General features: G+C 41.5%; 1 protein-coding gene across 2 annotated transcripts in view; it reads right to left on the minus strand.

Moving 5' to 3' along the window:
* The window catches only part of LOC124125448 (dual 3',5'-cyclic-AMP and -GMP phosphodiesterase 11-like), a 234,297-nt gene extending 216,144 nt beyond the window's left edge, over positions 1-18,153 (minus strand). For both annotated transcript variants that reach the window (XM_048387137.1, XM_048387136.1), the window contains exon 1: positions 17,475-18,153. In XM_048387137.1, the coding sequence (XP_048243094.1) occupies positions 17,475-18,128 (654 nt within the window). In that variant the 5' untranslated portion in view covers positions 18,129-18,153. The remainder of the gene's footprint in view (positions 1-17,474) is intronic.
* Between the last annotated feature and the right edge of the window lie 422 nt (positions 18,154-18,575).

Genomic DNA, 18,575 nt, shown 5'->3' on the forward strand with positions numbered 1-18,575 from the left:
TTTGTCACAATGAAGGTTCTGTGTTTAGCAAGCCTCTAATATGATCAGATGCAGTCCTGATGGTCTGTTGAGGCAGCAATGGTTGGCAGTAAAGTGAAGCTGGGAACTTAGAACATAGCCCCTCATTGGAACAAACAATCCAAGACAATCCAAGACAATCCAAGACAGGGGTAACTCCTCTACACAGCTGTTCAGGGTGGAATCATCCCAATACTTGTTACACTCTTGTATAGAGATAATTTACCCACACCTTATTTATGACTTAATTGGTGCAATATCACAGAAGGGGATACAAGAAATGAGCTTCACACATTGAACCAATGTGGGGAATTGAACCTGATCCTCTGTCATGATGTGGAATGGGCTCTTAGAAGTTGTCTTGACAACACTATTACTGAATGACTACCAATTTCAACTGCAATGAGAGGGCACATAGACTTGTATACAAAAGGCTTGAAACTGCATATCGCTAACCCATAATGCAAGACACTTTAAGTGGATGTACAATGGATCCTTTCTTCGCAATACCAACCCAGAAGTCTGAAATGCATTACATAATGACTGAATTTTTCTTTATCAGTGTTTTTTATGTTGCAGATTGCCTCTACTACCCTTTAGAACACCACTGTCTATAAACACCACGCAATATAGACGGCGCTATATGTGGTGTAAGGCCTAACTCGACAAGCTTTTAATGCTGATCAAGGTATCACATTCCTGCCTTCCGACATTTACAAATATGTCCAGATTCACTGAACAAGAGAAAATATTTGATCACTGACGTCAAACAAGAAAAAAAAGCAGGACAGAAATCATGAATGTTCAAATAGTACCTGGGAAACTGCAAAGCTGATATCTCACACAGCTTCACTAATTTCATTGTAAGTACTGAAGTGTATCTCTCACTGTGTTTCTCACTGTGTACCGAAGTGTATCTCACTGTGTACTGAAGTGTATCTCACTATGTACCAAAGTGTATCTCACTGTGTACCGAAGTGTATCTCACTGTGTACCGAAATGTATCTCACTGTGTACCGAAGTGTATCTCACTGTGTACTGAAGTGGATCTCACTATGTACCAAAGTGTATCTCACTATGTACCAAAGTGTATCTCACTGTGTACTCAAGTGTATCTCACTGTGTACTCAAGTGTATCTCACTGTGTACTCAAGTGTATCTCACTGTGTACTCAAGTGTATCTCACTGTGTACTCAAGTGTATCTCACTGTGCATCTCACTATGTACCAAAGTGTATCTCGCTGTGTACTGAAGTGTATCTCACTGTGTATTCAAGTGCTTCTCACTGTGTACTAAAGTGTATCTCACTGTGTACTCAAGTGTATCTCACTGTGTACTCAAGTGTATCTCACTGTGCATCTCACTATGTACCAAAGTGTATCTCGCTGTGTACTGAAGTGTATCTCACTGTGTATCTCACTATGTACCAAAGTGCATCTCACTATGTACCAAAGTGTATCTCACTGTGTACTGAAGTGTATCTCACTGTGTACTCAAGTGTATCTCACTGTGCATCTCACTATGTACCAAAGTGTATCTCGCTGTGTACTGAAGTGTATCTCACTGTGTATTCAAGTGCTTCTCACTGTGTACTAAAGTGTATCTCACTGTGTACTCAAGTGTATCTCACTGTGTACTCAAGTGTATCTCACTGTGCATCTCACTATGTACCAAAGTGTATCTCGCTGTGTACTGAAGTGTATCTCACTGTGTATTCAAGTGCTTCTCACTGTGTACTAAAGTGTATCTCACTGTGTACTCAAGTGTATCTCACTGTGTACTCAAGTGTATCTCACTGTGCATCTCACTATGTACCAAAGTGTATCTCGCTGTGTACTGAAGTGTATCTCACTGTGCATCTCACTATGTACCAAAGTGTATCTCGCTGTGTACTGAAGTGTAGCTCACTGTGTATCTCACTGTGTACTGACGTGTAGCTCACTGTGTACTGAAGTGTATCTCACTATGTACCAAAGTGTATCTCACTGTGTACTGAATTGTATCTCACTGTGTATCTCACTATGTACCAAAGTGTATCTCACTGTGTACTGAATTGTATCTCACTGTGTATCTCACTGTGTACTGAAGTGTATCTCACTATGTACCAAAGTGTATCTCACTGTGTACTGAATTGTATCTCACTGTGTATCTCACTATGTACCAAAGTGTATCTCACTGTGTACTGAATTGTATCTCACTGTGTATCTCACTATGTACCAAAGTGTATCTCACTGTGTACTGAATTGTATCTCACTGTGTATCTCACTATGTACCAAAGTGTATCTCACTGTGTACTGAATTGTATCTCACTGTGTATCTCACTGTGTACTGAAGTGTATCTCACTATGTACCAAAGTGTATCTCACTGTGTACTGAATTGTATCTCACTGTGTATCTCACTATGTACCAAAGTGTATCTCACTGTGTAATGAATTGTATCTCACTGTGTATCTCACTATGTACCAAAGTGTATCTCACTGTGTACTGAAGTGTATCTCACTGTGTATCTCACTATGTACCAAAGTGTATCTCACTGTGTACTGAATTGTATCTCACTGTGTATCTCACTATGTACCAAAGTGTATCTCACTGTGTACTGAATTGTATCTCACTGTGTATCTCACTATGTACCAAAGTGTATCTCACTGTGTACTGAATTGTATCTCACTGTGTATCTCACTATGTACCAAAGTGTATCTCACTGTGTACTGAAGTGTATCTCACTATGTACCAAAGTGTATCTCACTGTGTACTGAAGTGTATCTCACTGTGCATCTCACTATGTACCAAAGTGTATCTCACTGTGTACTGAAGTGTATCTCACTGTGTATCTCACTATGTACCAAAGTGTATCTCGCTGTGTACTGAAGTGTATCTCACTGTGTATCTCACTATGTACCAAAGTGTATCTCACTGTGTATCTCACTATGTACTGACGTGTAGCTCACTGTGTATCTCACTGTGTACTGAAGTGTATCTCACTGTGCATCTCACTATGTACCAAAGTGTATCTCACTGTGTACTGAAGTGTATCTCACTGTGTATCTCACTATGTACCAAAGTGTATCTCGCTGTGTACTGAAGTGTATCTCACTGTGTATCTCACTATGTACCAAAGTGTATCTCACTGTGTACTGAAGTGTATCTCACTGTGTTTCTCACTATGTACCAAAGTGTATCTGACTGTGTACTGAAGTGTATCTAACTGTGTACTGAAATGTATCTCACTGTGACCTGAAGTGTATCTCACTGTGTACTGAAGTGTATCTCACTGTGTACTCAAGTGTATCTCACTGTGTACTGAAGTGTATCTCAATGTGCATCTCACTATGTACCAAAGTGTATCTCACTGTGTACTGAAGTGTATCTCACTGTGTACCGAAGTGTATCTCACTGTGTACTGAAGTGTATCTCACTGTGTACTCAAGTGTATCTCACTGTGTACTGAAGTGTATCTCACTGTGCATCTCACTATGTACCAAAGTGTATCTCGCTGTGTTCTGAAGTGTATCTCACTGTGTATCTCACTATGTACCAAAGTGTATCTCGCTGTGTACTGAAGTGTATCTCACTATGTATCTCACTATGTACCAAAGTGTATCACACTGTGTACTGAAGTGTATCTCACTGTGTATCTCACTATGTACCAAAGTGTATCTCACTGTGTACTGAAGTGTATCTCACTGTGTATCTCACTATGTACCAAAGTGTATCTCACTGTGTACTGAAGTGTATCTCACTGTGTTTCTCACTGTGTACTGAAGTGTAACTCACTGTGTACTGAAGTGTATCTCACTGTGTACTGAAGTGTATCTCACTGTGTTTCTCACTGTGTACTGAAGTGTAACTCACTGTGTACTGAAGTGTATCTCACTGTGTACTGAAGTGTATCTCACTGTGTTTCTCACTGAGTACTGAAGTGTAACTCACTGTGTACTGAAGTGTATCTCACTGTGTATCTCACTATGTACCCAAGTGTATCTCACTGTGTACTGAAGTGTACCCCACTGTGTATCTCACTGTGTTTCTCACTATGTACCAAAGTGTATCTCACTGTGTACTGAAGTGTATCTCACTGTGTACTGAAGTGTATCTCACTGTGTACTGAAGTGTATCTCACTATGTACCAAAGTGTATCTCACTGTGTACTGAAGTGTATCTCACTATGTACCAAAGTGTATCTCACTGTGTACTGAAGTGTAACTCACTGTGTACTGAAGTGTATCTCACTGTGTACTGAAGTGTATCTCTCTGTGTTTCTCACTGTGTACTGAAGTGTAACACACTGTGTACTGAAGTGTATCTCACTGTGTATCTCACTATGTACCAAAGTGTATCTCACTGTGTACTGAAGTGTATCTCACTATGTACCAAAGTGTATCTCACTGTGTACTGAAGTGTAACTCACTGTGTACTGAAGTGTATCTCACTGTGTACTGAAGTGTATCTCACTGTGTTTCTCACTGTGTACTGAAGTGTAACTCACTGTGTACTGAAGTGTATCTCACTGTGTTTCTCACTGTGTACTGAAGTGTAACTCACTGTGTATCTCACTGTGTACTGAAGTGTATCTCACTGTGTTTCTCACTGTGTACTGAAGTGTAACTCACTGTGTATCTCACTGTGTACTGAAGTGTATCTCACTGTGTTTCTCACTATGTACCCAAGTGTATCACACTGTGTACTGAAGTGTATCTCACTGTGTATCTCATTATGTACCAAAGTGTATCTCACTGTGTACTGAAGTGTACCCCACTGTGTTTCTCACTGTGTACTGAAGTGTATCTCACTGTGTACTGAAGTGTATCTCACTGTGTTTCTCACTGTGTACTGAAGTGTAGCTCACTGTGTACTGACGTGTAGCTCACTGTGTACTGACGTGTATCTCACTATGTACCAAAGTGTATCTCACTATGTACCAAAGTGTATCTCACTATGTACCAAAGTGTATCTCACTGTGTACTGACGTGTAGCTCACTGTGTACTGACGTGTAGCTCACTGTGTACTGACGTGTATCTCACTATGTACCAAAGTGTATCTCACTGTGTACTGACGTGTAGCTCACTATGTACCAAAGTGTATCTCACTATGTACCAAAGTGTATCTCACTATGTACCAAAGTCTATCTCACTATGTACTGACGTGTAGCTCACTGTGTATCTCACTGTGTACTGACGTGTAGCTCACTGTGTATCTCACTATGTACCAAAGTGTATCTCACTATGTACTGACGTGTAGCTCACAGGGTATCTCACTATGTACTGACGTGTAGCTCACTGTGTATCTCACTATGTACCAAAGTGTATCTCACTATGTACTGACGTGTAGCTCACTGTGTATCTCACTATGTACTGACGTGTAGCTCACTGTGTATCTCACTATGTACCAAAGTGTATCTCACTATGTACTGACGTGTAGCTCACTGTGTATCTCACTGTGTACTGACGTGTAGCTCAGTGTGTATCTCACTATGTACTGACGTGTAGCTCACTGTGTATCTCACTATGTACTGACGTGTAGCTCAGTGTGTATCTCACTATGTACTGACGTGTAGCTCACTGTGTATCTCACTGTGTACTGACGTGTAGCTCAGTGTGTATCTCACTATGTACTGACGTGTAGCTCACTGTGTATCTCACTATGTACCAAAGTGTATCTCACTATGTACTGACGTGTAGCTCACTGTGTATCTCACTGTGTACTGACGTGTAGCTCACTGTGTATCTCACTATGTACTGACGTGTAGCTCACTGTGTATCTCACTATGTACTGACGTGTAGCTCAGTGTGTATCTCACTATGTACTGACGTGTAGCTCACTGTGTATCTCACTATGTACTGACATGTAGCTCACTGTGTATCTCACTATGTACTGACGTGTAGCTCACTGTGTATCTCACTATGTACCAAAGTGTATCTCACTATGTACTGACGTGTAGCTCACTGTGTATCTCACTGTGTACTGACGTGTAGCTCAGTGTGTATCTCACTATGTACTGACGTGTAGCTCACTGTGTATCTCACTATGTACCAAAGTGTATCTCACTATGTACTGACGTGTAGTTCACTGTGTATCTCACTGTGTACTGACGTGTAGCTCACTGTGTATCTCACTGTGTACTGACGTGTAGCTCACTGTGTATCTCACTATGTACTGACGTGTAGCTCACTGTGTATCTCACTGTGTACTGACGTGTAGCTCACTGTGTATCTCACTGTGTACTGACGTGTAGCTCACTGTGTATCTCACTATGTACTGACGTGTAGCTCACTGTGTATCTCACTATGTACCAAAGTGTATCTCACTGTGTACTGACGTGTAGCTCACTGTGTATCTCACTATGTACTGACGTGTAGCTCACTGTGTATCTCACTATGTACTGACGTGTAGCTCACTGTGTATCTCACTATGTACTGACGTGTAGCTCACTGTGTATCTCACTATGTACTGACGTGTAGCTCACTGTGTATCTCACTATGTACTGACGTGTAGCTCACTGTGTATCTCACTATGTACTGACGTGTAGCTCACTGTGTATCTCACTATGTACTGACGTGTAGCTCACTGTGTATCTCACTGTGTACTGACGTGTAGCTCACTGTGTATCTCACTATGTACCAAAGTGTATCTCACTATGTACTGACGTGTAGCTCACAGGGTATCTCACTGTGTACTGACGTGTAGCTCACTGTGTATCTCACTATGTACCAAAGTGTATCTCACTATGTACTGACGTGTAGCTCACTGTGTATCTCACTATGTACTGACGTGTAGCTCACTGTGTATCTCACTATGTACTGACGTGTAGCTCACTGTGTATCTCACTATGTACTGACGTGTAGCTCACTGTGTATCTCACTATGTACTGACGTGTAGCTCACTGTGTATCTCACTATGTACTGACGTGTAGCTCACTGTGTATCTCACTATGTACTGACGTGTAGCTCACTGTGTATCTCACTATGTACTGACGTGTAGCTCACTGTGTATCTCACTATGTACCAAAGTGTATCTCACTATGTACTGACGTGTAGCTCACTGTGTATCTCACTATGTACTGACGTGTAGCTCACTGTGTATCTCACTATGTACTGACGTGTAGCTCACTGTGTATCTCACTATGTACTGACGTGTAGCTCACTGTGTATCTCACTATGTACTGACGTGTAGCTCACTGTGTATCTCACTATGTACTGACGTGTAGCTCACTGTGTATCTCACTATGTACTGACGTGTAGCTCACTGTGTATCTCACTATGTACTGACGTGTAGCTCACTGTGTATCTCACTATGTACTGACGTGTAGCTCACTGTGTATCTCACTATGTACCAAAGTGTATCTCACTATGTATCTCACTATGTACCAAAGTGTATCTCACTATGTACTGACGTGTAGCTCACTATGTATCTCACTATGTACTGACGTGTAGCTCACTGTGTATCTCACTATGTACCAAAGTGTATCTCACTATGTACTGACGTGTAGCTCACTGTGTATCTCACTATGTACTGACGTGTAGCTCACTGTGTATCTCACTATGTACTGACGTGTAGCTCACTGTGTATCTCACTATGTACCAAAGTGTATCTCACTATGTACTGACGTGTAGCTCACTGTGTATCTCACTATGTACTGACGTGTAGCTCACTGTGTATCTCACTATGTACTGACGTGTAGCTCACTGTGTATCTCACTATGTACTGACGTGTAGCTCACTGTGTATCTCACTATGTACTGACGTGTAGCTCACTGTGTATCTCACTATGTACTGACGTGTAGCTCACTGTGTATCTCACTGTGTACTGACGTGTAGCTCACTGTGTATCTCACTATGTACTGACGTGTAGCTCACTGTGTATCTCACTATGTACTGACGTGTAGCTCACTGTGTATCTCACTATGTACTGACGTGTAGCTCACTGTGTATCTCACTATGTACTGACGTGTAGCTCACTGTGTATCTCACTATGTACTGACGTGTAGCTCACTGTGTATCTCACTATGTACTGACGTGTAGCTCACTGTGTATCTCACTATGTACTGACGTGTAGCTCACTGTGTATCTCACTATGTACCAAAGTGTATCTCACTATGTACTGACGTGTAGCTCACTGTGTATCTCACTATGTACCAAAGTGTATCTCACTATGTACTGACGTGTAGCTCACTGTGTATCTCACTGTGTACCAAAGTGTAGCTCACTGTGTATCTCACTATGTACTGACGTGTAGCTCACTGTGTATCTCACTATGTACTGACGTGTAGCTCACTGTGTATCTCACTATGTACTGACGTGTAGCTCACTGTGTATCTCACTATGTACTGACGTGTAGCTCACTGTGTATCTCACTATGTACTGACGTGTAGCTCACTGTGTATCTCACTATGTACTGACGTGTAGCTCACTGTGTATCTCACTATGTACCAAAGTGTATCTCACTATGTACTGACATGTAGCTCACTGTGTATCTCACTGTGTACTGACGTGTAGCTCACTGTGTATCTCACTATGTACCAAAGTGTATCTCACTATGTACTGACGTGTAGCTCACTGTGTACTGTCTGTGATGTTTCCAGTTACAGAAAGTTCTGACATTACTAAACAACTTAACATAATGTCCTAATGTGTCTGCAAGACTATATCTATAGATACCAGTAATCCATATGTCCTAATACATATCCTTTTGACATGTGTTGTCGTTGAACTTGGGAGGAGGAAGAAGGAAGGATTCAAAGTAAGTTAATACTTATATCTATTTATATCTTCATTTTTCTTACACGCCACTAAAAATGGTTTTATTTCTTTTCCCCTTTCTCTCTCACTCATCCTTGTAACTTTTCACCATTCCTGAAAAATATTAGACTGTAATTTTCTTGTTGTGATGTTACAATGGAGCTGGCAATATTCATTTGTTGACATACCTCAATGACAAATTCCTAACTTGTCTTGTGTAATGTCAGTTAAACAACAGCTAGGCACCACAACAGTCAGCACATGTTTGAGTAAGCTGGTTGTCAATCATGTCATGAGTGGGGCATTAAGGGAAGCTGACAATACAAAGAAGATTGCTGGGAAAGCTTGTTCAGTTGTTATCAGCTGTGGAGAAGAAGGAGCTGAAATCATGTTATGACTTCTCTGGAGTGGTTTTCCCTCAACATCAGCATATCTTCCTGAAGAACAAGTGGAATGTCAGTGTTATCGACAATGACAAGTCAAACAGCACGGCCACACAATCTGAGTGGCCTGTTGTATCAGCACACAAATATCTGCTCTTGCCAAGTATTTTACCTGCATACATGCTCACTGGTTTGGAAAAGAGAGTTTATGAGTGGGTAAATTGGGTTTAACACTGCTTTGAATAGTAATCTAGTTATATCACAAGGTGTCAGCTGAAAGTGGGAGGAAAGCCTGAAGTGATGACTAAGACTTTTACCACGTCGGTGAAACCCATGAGGGCACGTGTATGGTGATGACAAACCGACAAACATAAATCGGGGAGAACCCTGATTCAAACCCATGATCTTAGGTTTCTGTCGTACCCAAGGGATGCAACTCTGCACAACAAAATGTGGTGCCTTACATGACTGTGCCACCCGTGCCCTCAGAGATTCATTGAATAATGACAGTTTTCAGTTAATATAGGTTGTAATCATAGCCATCCAATACAACAACCTAAATAACTATAAGTTCAGTATCACAATTAATGGAACATCTGCTATTATCCGGAATGGCATTATTCCCAGTTCAAGAGGTGAGAACAGCCAAGGTGATACAAGTCAGGCCTCAGTGTTACACTGGTACATACTAGACAAGGAAATGTTATATAGTCAATGGTGATGGACCACTACACTGTTTCATGCTGAAGTTGAACAAGTAAGAGATGAAGACATCAAGAACTTGCAGAACTACCAGGCATGATAGAATGGTAGTGCTGTCAGTGTTTATTCAACAGCAATTTCTCCAGAACTTGAGAGAGGTGCAGACAGCCTCCCCAGATAACACCCATACACAAGACAGGCATATGTAAGAGAAGTCTCAGGCCAAATGGAATCACACTGTGGCCAATGTGTTTACCTTAAATCACTTTCTGGAAAAAGGAAGTCCCATCTGGGATTGAATGCAGATACTTGTGCTAAAATAATCCAATAACAGCTCCCAGGAACATTATGACTGACTTTCAATATGGTGGTGGTTAAAGTTGAACTGAAAGGCTGAAGCATGGTACCTATTCACTTTCTATGATAGAAAATTGTGGCATAATCTGTTATCAAAATGTGCTATTAAATGATTTTTAAAACCTACATAGTTTGTCTACCTAACATACCACAAAATCAAGAACTATAAACAATCCTTCATGATGTACAGTATTGTAAGTCTGAACGTGATCGATCCCCAATCCCAAAAGCTCATTTCATATCTTGACTCCAAGCATTCTATACTCTGGCCCCTACTACCACATACTTAGCCCTGTCCCCTAATTCCACTGTCTCCATTGTCCACATCACTACAACAATTGCTGTAACCAACTCATGCATTTATCACCTATTGTTGCATTAATCATTAAGTTAGGGGATACGTAAGTGATTCATGCAACTGACATGACACAATCTCATTAAAATCAGATCTTAGTCTTCGCTACCACTAAACAAAGATCTGAGGACATCCCATTATGGTCAACTGACATGACACTACTGGCACAGACAGTCAACTGACATGACACTGTTGGTACAGTCAGTCAACTGACATGACACTGCTGGTACAGTCAGTCAACTGACATGACACTGTTGGTACAGTCAGTCAACTGACATGACACTGCTGGTACAGTCAGTCAACTGACATGACACTGCTGGTACAGTCAGACAACTGACATGACACTGTTGTTACAGTCAGTCAACTGACATGACACTGCTGGTACAGTCAGTCAACTGACATGACACTGCTGGTACAGTCAGTCAACTGACATGACACTGTTGGTACAGTCAGTCAACTGACATGACACTGTTGGTACAGTCAGACAACTGACATGACACTGCTGGTACAGTCAGTCAACTGACATGACACTGCTGGTACAGTCAGTCAACTGACATGACACTGCTGGTACAGTCAGACAACTGACATGACACTGCTGGTACAGTCAGTCAACTGACATGACACTGCTGGTACAGTCAGTCAACTGACATGACACTGCTGGTACAGTCAGACAACTGACATGACACTGCTGGTACAGTCAGACATCTGACATGACACTGTTGGTACAGTCAGTCAACTGACATGACACTGCTGGTACAGTCAGTCAACTGACATGACACTGCTGGTACAGTCAGACAACTGACATGACACTGCTGGTACAGTCAGACAACTGACATGACACTGCTGGTACAGTCAGTCAACTGACATGACACTGTTGGTACAGTCAGTCAACTGACATGACACTGCTGGTACAGTCAGTCAACTGACATGACACTGTTGGTATAGTCAGTCAACTGACATGACACTGCTGGTACAGTCAGTCAACTGACATGACACTGTTGGTACAGTCAGTCAACTGACATGACACTGCTGGTACAGTCAGACAACTGACATGACACTGCTGGTACAGTCAGACATCTGACATGACACTGTTGGTACAGTCAGTCAACTGACATGACACTGCTGGTACAGTCAGACAACTGACATGACACTGCTGGTACAGTCAGACATCTGACATGACACTGCTGGTACAGTCAGTCAACTGACATGACACTGCTGGTACAGTCAGTCAACTGACATGACACTGCTGGTACAGTCAGACATCTGACATGACACTGCTGGTACAGTCAGACAACTGACATGACACTGCTGGTACAGTCAGACATCTGACATGACACTGCTGGTACAGTCAGACAACTGACATGACACTGTTGGTACAGTCAGTCAACTGACATGACACTGTTGGTACAGTCAGTCAACTGACATGACACTGCTGGTACAGTCAGACAACTGACATTGCTGGTACAGTCAGTCAACTGACATGACACTGTTGGTACAGTCAGTCAACTGACATGACACTGCTGGTACAGTCAGACAACTGACATGACACTGCTGGTACAGTCAGACATCTGACATGACACTGTTGGTACAGTCAGTCAACTGACATGACACTGCTGGTACAGTCAGACAACTGACATGACACTGCTGGTACAGTCATACATCTGACATGACAATGCTGGTACAGTCAGTCAACTGACATGACACTGCTGGTACAGTCAGTCAACTGACATGACACTGCTGGTACAGTCAGTCAACTGACATGACACTGCTGGTACAGTCAGACAACTGACATGACACTGTTGGTACAGTCAGTCAACTGACATGACACTGCTGGTACAGTCAGACAACTGACATGACACTGTTGGTACAGTCAGACATCTGACATGACACTGCTGGTGCCCGGTCAACAAACACAGCATCTGTTTGCTACGTCATGTACATGACACACACAGGCATGTTCTGTGTGAACCAGTCTGACACCATGGGTCACAGATTACTAATATTACAAATGTATGTCACCAGCTAATGGAAATCCAATGGACAGGCTGTGTGTGGTAACATGATGCTTAAAGTCATCTTCCACTGTCACATCAGATTTATGGACAAATTTGTTTAGGTGACCTCAGCAATAACTCTTCTGTTTCCATTATCATGGTAATTCACACAAGCTGCCACAAGTCCACAGCCTTTCAGTACTGTGTTGGCTGGTGTTTTGTTTTCAGCCTTCACAACAGGTTATATAAATACACACAGCACAACTCACTGCCAAAGTTTTCAATACGTCGAATCATGGCGGTACTGTGTGCTGCTTATGTCAAAGCATGCAAGTGTTATAGTACTTACATTCACATGCAAGTGTCATAGTACTTACATTCACATGCAAGTGTCATAGTACTTACATTCACATGCAAGTGTCATAGTACTTACATTCACATGCAAGTGTCATAGTACTTACATTCACATGCAAGTGTCATAGTACTTACATTCACATGCAAGTGTCATAGTACTTACATTCACATGCAAGTATTATAGTACTTACTTACATTAACAACATATTTATAGTTTATTTGAAAAAAGGAATATATGTTTCGGGCTTTGCGAGTTAATTATACAAAAAAATAGAATAGTAGTTTGAGTCATAGCTAGGTGGGTCGACCAATGGAGAAAAAAAGGATCTTTCAGTGAGGCTTAAACATCAACTGCCAAAACAGCTATCAGGGGAAGGAGTTAAGAGGCATACTCTAGAGCCTGGATTACTAACTGAGGTGGAATACATGAATGATAATTTCTATATACTGCCCTCTCACTGTGAAGCATATAGAGGTAGCCATGGACAATAGCAGCACAGCATACCAGGGAAATACAGCTTACACAAAGTGAAGCATTGAGATCCACTTGCATACTAGGGTATGTGATCAACACACTGTACATTCAAACTAGGTTAGCATGGATGTTAATATCACACAACATATGTTGCTCTCAAAAGCTGGCCATAGACATCCAGTCTCGATATAACACATCACAGTGAACATTTAGCATCATTAGACTTGTATCTTTGTGAACGTCAGTAATCCTCCTCCAAGTAAACTACACCCTTGTCAATCATTTATATTTGTCCTCAGGAAACTTATCACATCCATTCCAGCTGGTGCCAGCGCCACACGGAGACCGGCCCTGTAGGACGCATGGAATGAATATGGGATGGAAAGTGTCCTGTGTAAACCAGGGCAACACTCATACCACTAGTTACACTTGTCAGTAGCAGATGGTTGATAATAAAAACAGGAATAAAACATGTCATGTCATGATTTCTGCATGCTGCTGTCTGGACTGTAACACATACAAGCTAATGTAACATTATCAGTCTCCGGCTGAGATGGCTTCATGCTCTATACAAGGGTTTCACGGGCGCAAACTCTTTATAATTAACTATCATCTAAGAAATCAACAGTTAAAATTATTTTAGATATTTGTAAATTGTATCTTCTTCTTCTCTTTTTATTTTTATTAATTATTATTATTATTGTTATTCTATAATAGACTCTGGGTTGACAAGTACAATAATATTATTGTTGCACACCATGGGTAATCCTACGGAGACCATAATTATTTCATTCAAATTGTCTACAGAAAGGCTGCAAAATAATATCAACTTACTCAGCCAATAGGTAAGTGAATTGCTCATCTTGACCGATGGACTTGCCAGATCCCCATCATTTCTGGCAGTGTTAATATTAATTACCATTATGGTGTTTTAGTTGGCTATCAGTAGGTAGTTGCACAGTTTTAGGATTAAGCTCTGCAAGAAAGTGTAGAAACAAACTTTTACAATAGGCATATTTTATTTTGTAAAGCAACAAGTTACAGTCAAACCTTGTTGTGTCAACTTAGATGCACATGGAAATCCATGTTGTTTACAAACCAGATGTCGATTTGGTTACGCGATATTGATTGGACTAAGCATAGACTCATTAGTCCAGACAAAACATAACTCCATAATTCCTGCCTAGTTTGGCAAGGATGGAAACTTGACTTTTACAGTCAGTTAACTCCCTTGCCTCGGGAAGATGGTCATCCATCTGCCGAGGGACCTACAAACACAGCACAGTCTTGTCATTGAATAAATTGTTTATTTCTTGTTTCATTCATATTGATTATACATACCTAATCTGAGTTCTTATTGAAATTATGGAATAGATTATAGAAAATACCCATAGTTTTCAAAGCATCATAGCTTTTGTATTTTATTGGAAACAGTGTCTCAAACTCCTGTAGGTTGTTGAATCTTGTTAAATATGGCATTCCTTAATCATGTTAATCATGTTAATGCTTGCTCTCAACTCTCTGTGCAGACACATGACCTGGTGACACTTTGACAATAAATAAGGAAGGACCTGTGGGTCAATGTATTACATTTAATTTCAAAATAGGGTAGGTTGTTGTGCTTTGTTAAAAGTTTACGTTTAATAGGTTTAATTATGTTGCAGTTAACAGTATTTGATATATATTTTCATGTGTGCTTTTTTACTTTGTCATGAAAAGGGGGTACCAGTCAAACCTTAGCAGGGTTCATTACCTTAAATTAGGGTCAGTCAAGTGCTCCCCATCCCCATTCCCATCCTTTAAAATATCTTAGGCCTCTTAATTTATACCATGTTTACATGCTACTTTGCACATAGAAGCAAAAGTAAAAATACTTTGCATCCACATGAAGAAAATGTGCTGTGTGCACAATATATTTGTTGATGTAAGTTTCAGAGTAGTTCAGTCTCTACAAGTCACTCACTCTCTTTGGAAACCAAGATGAACAGGCATTGTGAAGAGAAGACAAGGTATATTTCTCTGGACAGGTTTAGACAGGAGAGAAAAGTGTGGGTTAAACAGAGGTCCTGAACTTGGTGGATGGACATTGTTTTAGGAGTGAGTGAGTATGGTTTGATGCCAGCAATGTCACAGCGGGGGACACTAGAAATGGGCTTCACACATTGTACCCTAGTGGGGAATCGAACCCCTGTTTTCAGCGTGACGAGCAAATGCTTTAACCACTAGGCTACCCACCACCTCTTGTATTAAGGAAAGGGCTCTATTCAATCATCCTACAAGCGGTATGACATCATCACTGGATGGCCAGGAAGAGGACATGACTCCCGCGTCTTTGGAAATTGTTTTGCACTGCTAAGCAAAAGAATTTTGGGTTCACATGTGCACAAAATAATACTATGTAAATATACCGCCAGTGGGAAAAAATGTGAGATCTTCGACTCCGTGTATAAGACGACCCCCCTTCTTAGCCCCCTTATTTTAGGTACGAAAAACTCGCCTTATACACAGCGATATACGGTACTACCATGACCTCTTTAGCATGTTTAGGTCTTGTAAATATGCTCAAGGAGCAATGTTGCATATGAAAGTAAATGCATTCACATGACCCATTTGTACAAAGTGTAAATTTACTCATATGTCAAGCCCCTCGCATGAGTATCCACTGGCATGGGAATGGGGTATTAGTTTAGGCATGGTGCTAAAAATGACTATTTGTTCGGTCTATAAAATTAAATGTACATTTGTACTCAAATAAGCAAACAGCAAAGTTGTATTTGCGCAGAAGAGTAGTTATACAGTCAGCCCCTTCCTCAACCCTCACTCACTGAAGACAGCATCACGATATAACCTTCATCACAAGTGTTTACTTGTGACATTCAACTCATGTCTGACAAAAGTGGAAAATACTTCCCAACACAATTATGTGTAGCTCCAAAACTGCTAATGCAGCATAAAGCAAGATTCACTCACTAACACACTGGTTATTTGCTGGTCATGTGTTATCATTGGTCACTTGTCATCAACTGTTAATAGTTTCCTATTGTTACAAATAACTCTCCATCTGGCTTGCAATCTCATGGGCCACATTTAACAACCTGATCGTAATGCCTCAACCGTCCCAAGTCTATCTTAAATGATAGGAGTTACGATGTTCGGAAACTATGAATGCCTTGTGACTTGGACTTGTAGATGAGAAGGTTGATGTGCTGCTCTCCAAGTGTTTAGTATAGACAGATCAGCATGTCCTCTACAAGCCTGTGTGAGACAGGTGCTGACTGTCTACATGCTTACATTGATTTCCACTGCTGGTTATGACAGGCAGATCCACACAGCAGCATCTTTCTATGGTGTTCAAGGTTCACACACCCTGACAAAGGTTGCATATATAGAAACCTAATGACAGTTTTCACTATCTTGGCTAGAAAAGTTGCCAATATTGGTTTGGTGTTGTGTTCGAAAATCTTTGTTGGAAACTGACAAAAACCTTTCTTATATAGCACAAAAAGACAAGTCTATTGTAATAATTTGCAAAATAAGACTAGACAATTGTGTACTTATGAATAATACTGAGTTCCTGAATTATGAATAAGACTGAGCTCCTACTTCTGGAAAAAAGGGGTTTGACAGGTGTAGGCATGTAGAAAATTGCCCTTCCACACTGAAGAGCAGCGAAAGTCCTGTAAAGTATAGCTGAAGTCATGCCATTCGTCTTCTCCTTTCAGCTGTGGTTATTTTGCTAAGAGATACATGATTTATACAAACATGAACAACAAGAAACTACATGAAAAATATTCATTGCATGACATAAAAATCAAGCCCAAAACTTGATGGTTGTAGTCAATACTTATTGAAGAGTAAACTATTCTAGGTTAGATCTACTACAGAAACAGTTACACTCTTTCCCACACAGAACAGGAATACACAACCTTGCAAAGAAATCCCCAGGATACACAAAACACATTGAACACTGGCGAGTGCATCACTGATATCGCTTAACTATAATTAGCCAGATTACAGCATCATATTGATGTCACGTGTCCAGGCTTCCTCTCCGTGTTTTCTGTGTAGGTGAGGTTCTAATTAAATTCGTGGCCACCTACCTCATAGGCGTCGGGAATGTTGACAACCTCGCCCGTCAAACACACATAGCCGATGATGCCCGTACCCCACGGGATGCGAATCTCGTCCTGTCGCTCACATACTTCCTCGTAAGTGGAGTCGCTACTCACATCAAACAGTTTCGATACTAACCACTTTTCGTTGGTGCCCTTTCCCTGCACCAGAAACAACGAACACCTGTCAGCATTAAGCAAAATGCAGACATTAAGGAGAATCTTATAACACAAACTTGTAACGTCTAAATCATTACAAATGTCAATGACCAGCTCATACATAAGCTCTTTCTCGTCAAGAGCTTTCAGCTCGCTCATAGATTTCCGGGTTTTCCCCTGCCATGACCCCGTGGATGAGGAAGGGCCCAGAAAAGTAGGAGTCCCATCAACAGTCGATATGATCGGCTTCAGGATGCCCCCCTTGTCAAATTCCTGAGCTGAGATTTTTCTCACTGGGGTATTAGCACCTGAACTTGGTTTGGAGTTGGATCCACTGGACGTACTAAGACTGTCCGATTGCAGGTGTAGTCCGCTGTGTGTCATAGCATGAGCAATAAGCCACCCGTCAACCATGCTGCGCTTCGCTTTCCGTGAAAAATAATCATGTACAAACTCAGTGTGCTCGTCCATCCACTTTTCCATACGTTCGTATTCCTCTCTGGTTTCGGGAGACATGCCCCCCTCTGCCTCCCCCTCCCCCGTTGTGGCCATGCTACCACCTCTACTCGCCCCCCGTTTGGTCCATACTACAGAACGCGGAGGGCACACACGACTGGCTGATGGTGTGTTTTCACGGTTTGAATCCAGTTTGGCTTTCTTGCGACTGACAGCTTAGCTGCTACAGTGATGTGTATATTTGAATAGGTAATGAACCAGTCGATTTCAATCGATCGTCAATTACAAATGTTTGTAGTTGCTACATGCACGTCAGTCGACATAACAAACCGTCTTCGACCTGCAAGCGGAAGAGCCAAGCTATTGAAGAGTTGGTGGCAAGGAATGGTAAGTAGCCGTTTCAGACCCCCACCACGCATAGCTAGGAAAGGGAGCCCGCTTGCACCCCTCGTCCACTCAGCGCTGTTTCTTAGC

The sequence above is a fragment of the Haliotis rufescens genome, unplaced genomic scaffold, assembly GCF_023055435.1.
Source record: "Haliotis rufescens isolate VD_foot unplaced genomic scaffold, xgHalRufe1.0.p SCAF_66, whole genome shotgun sequence".
Taxonomy (NCBI): Eukaryota; Metazoa; Mollusca; class Gastropoda; order Lepetellida; family Haliotidae; genus Haliotis; species Haliotis rufescens.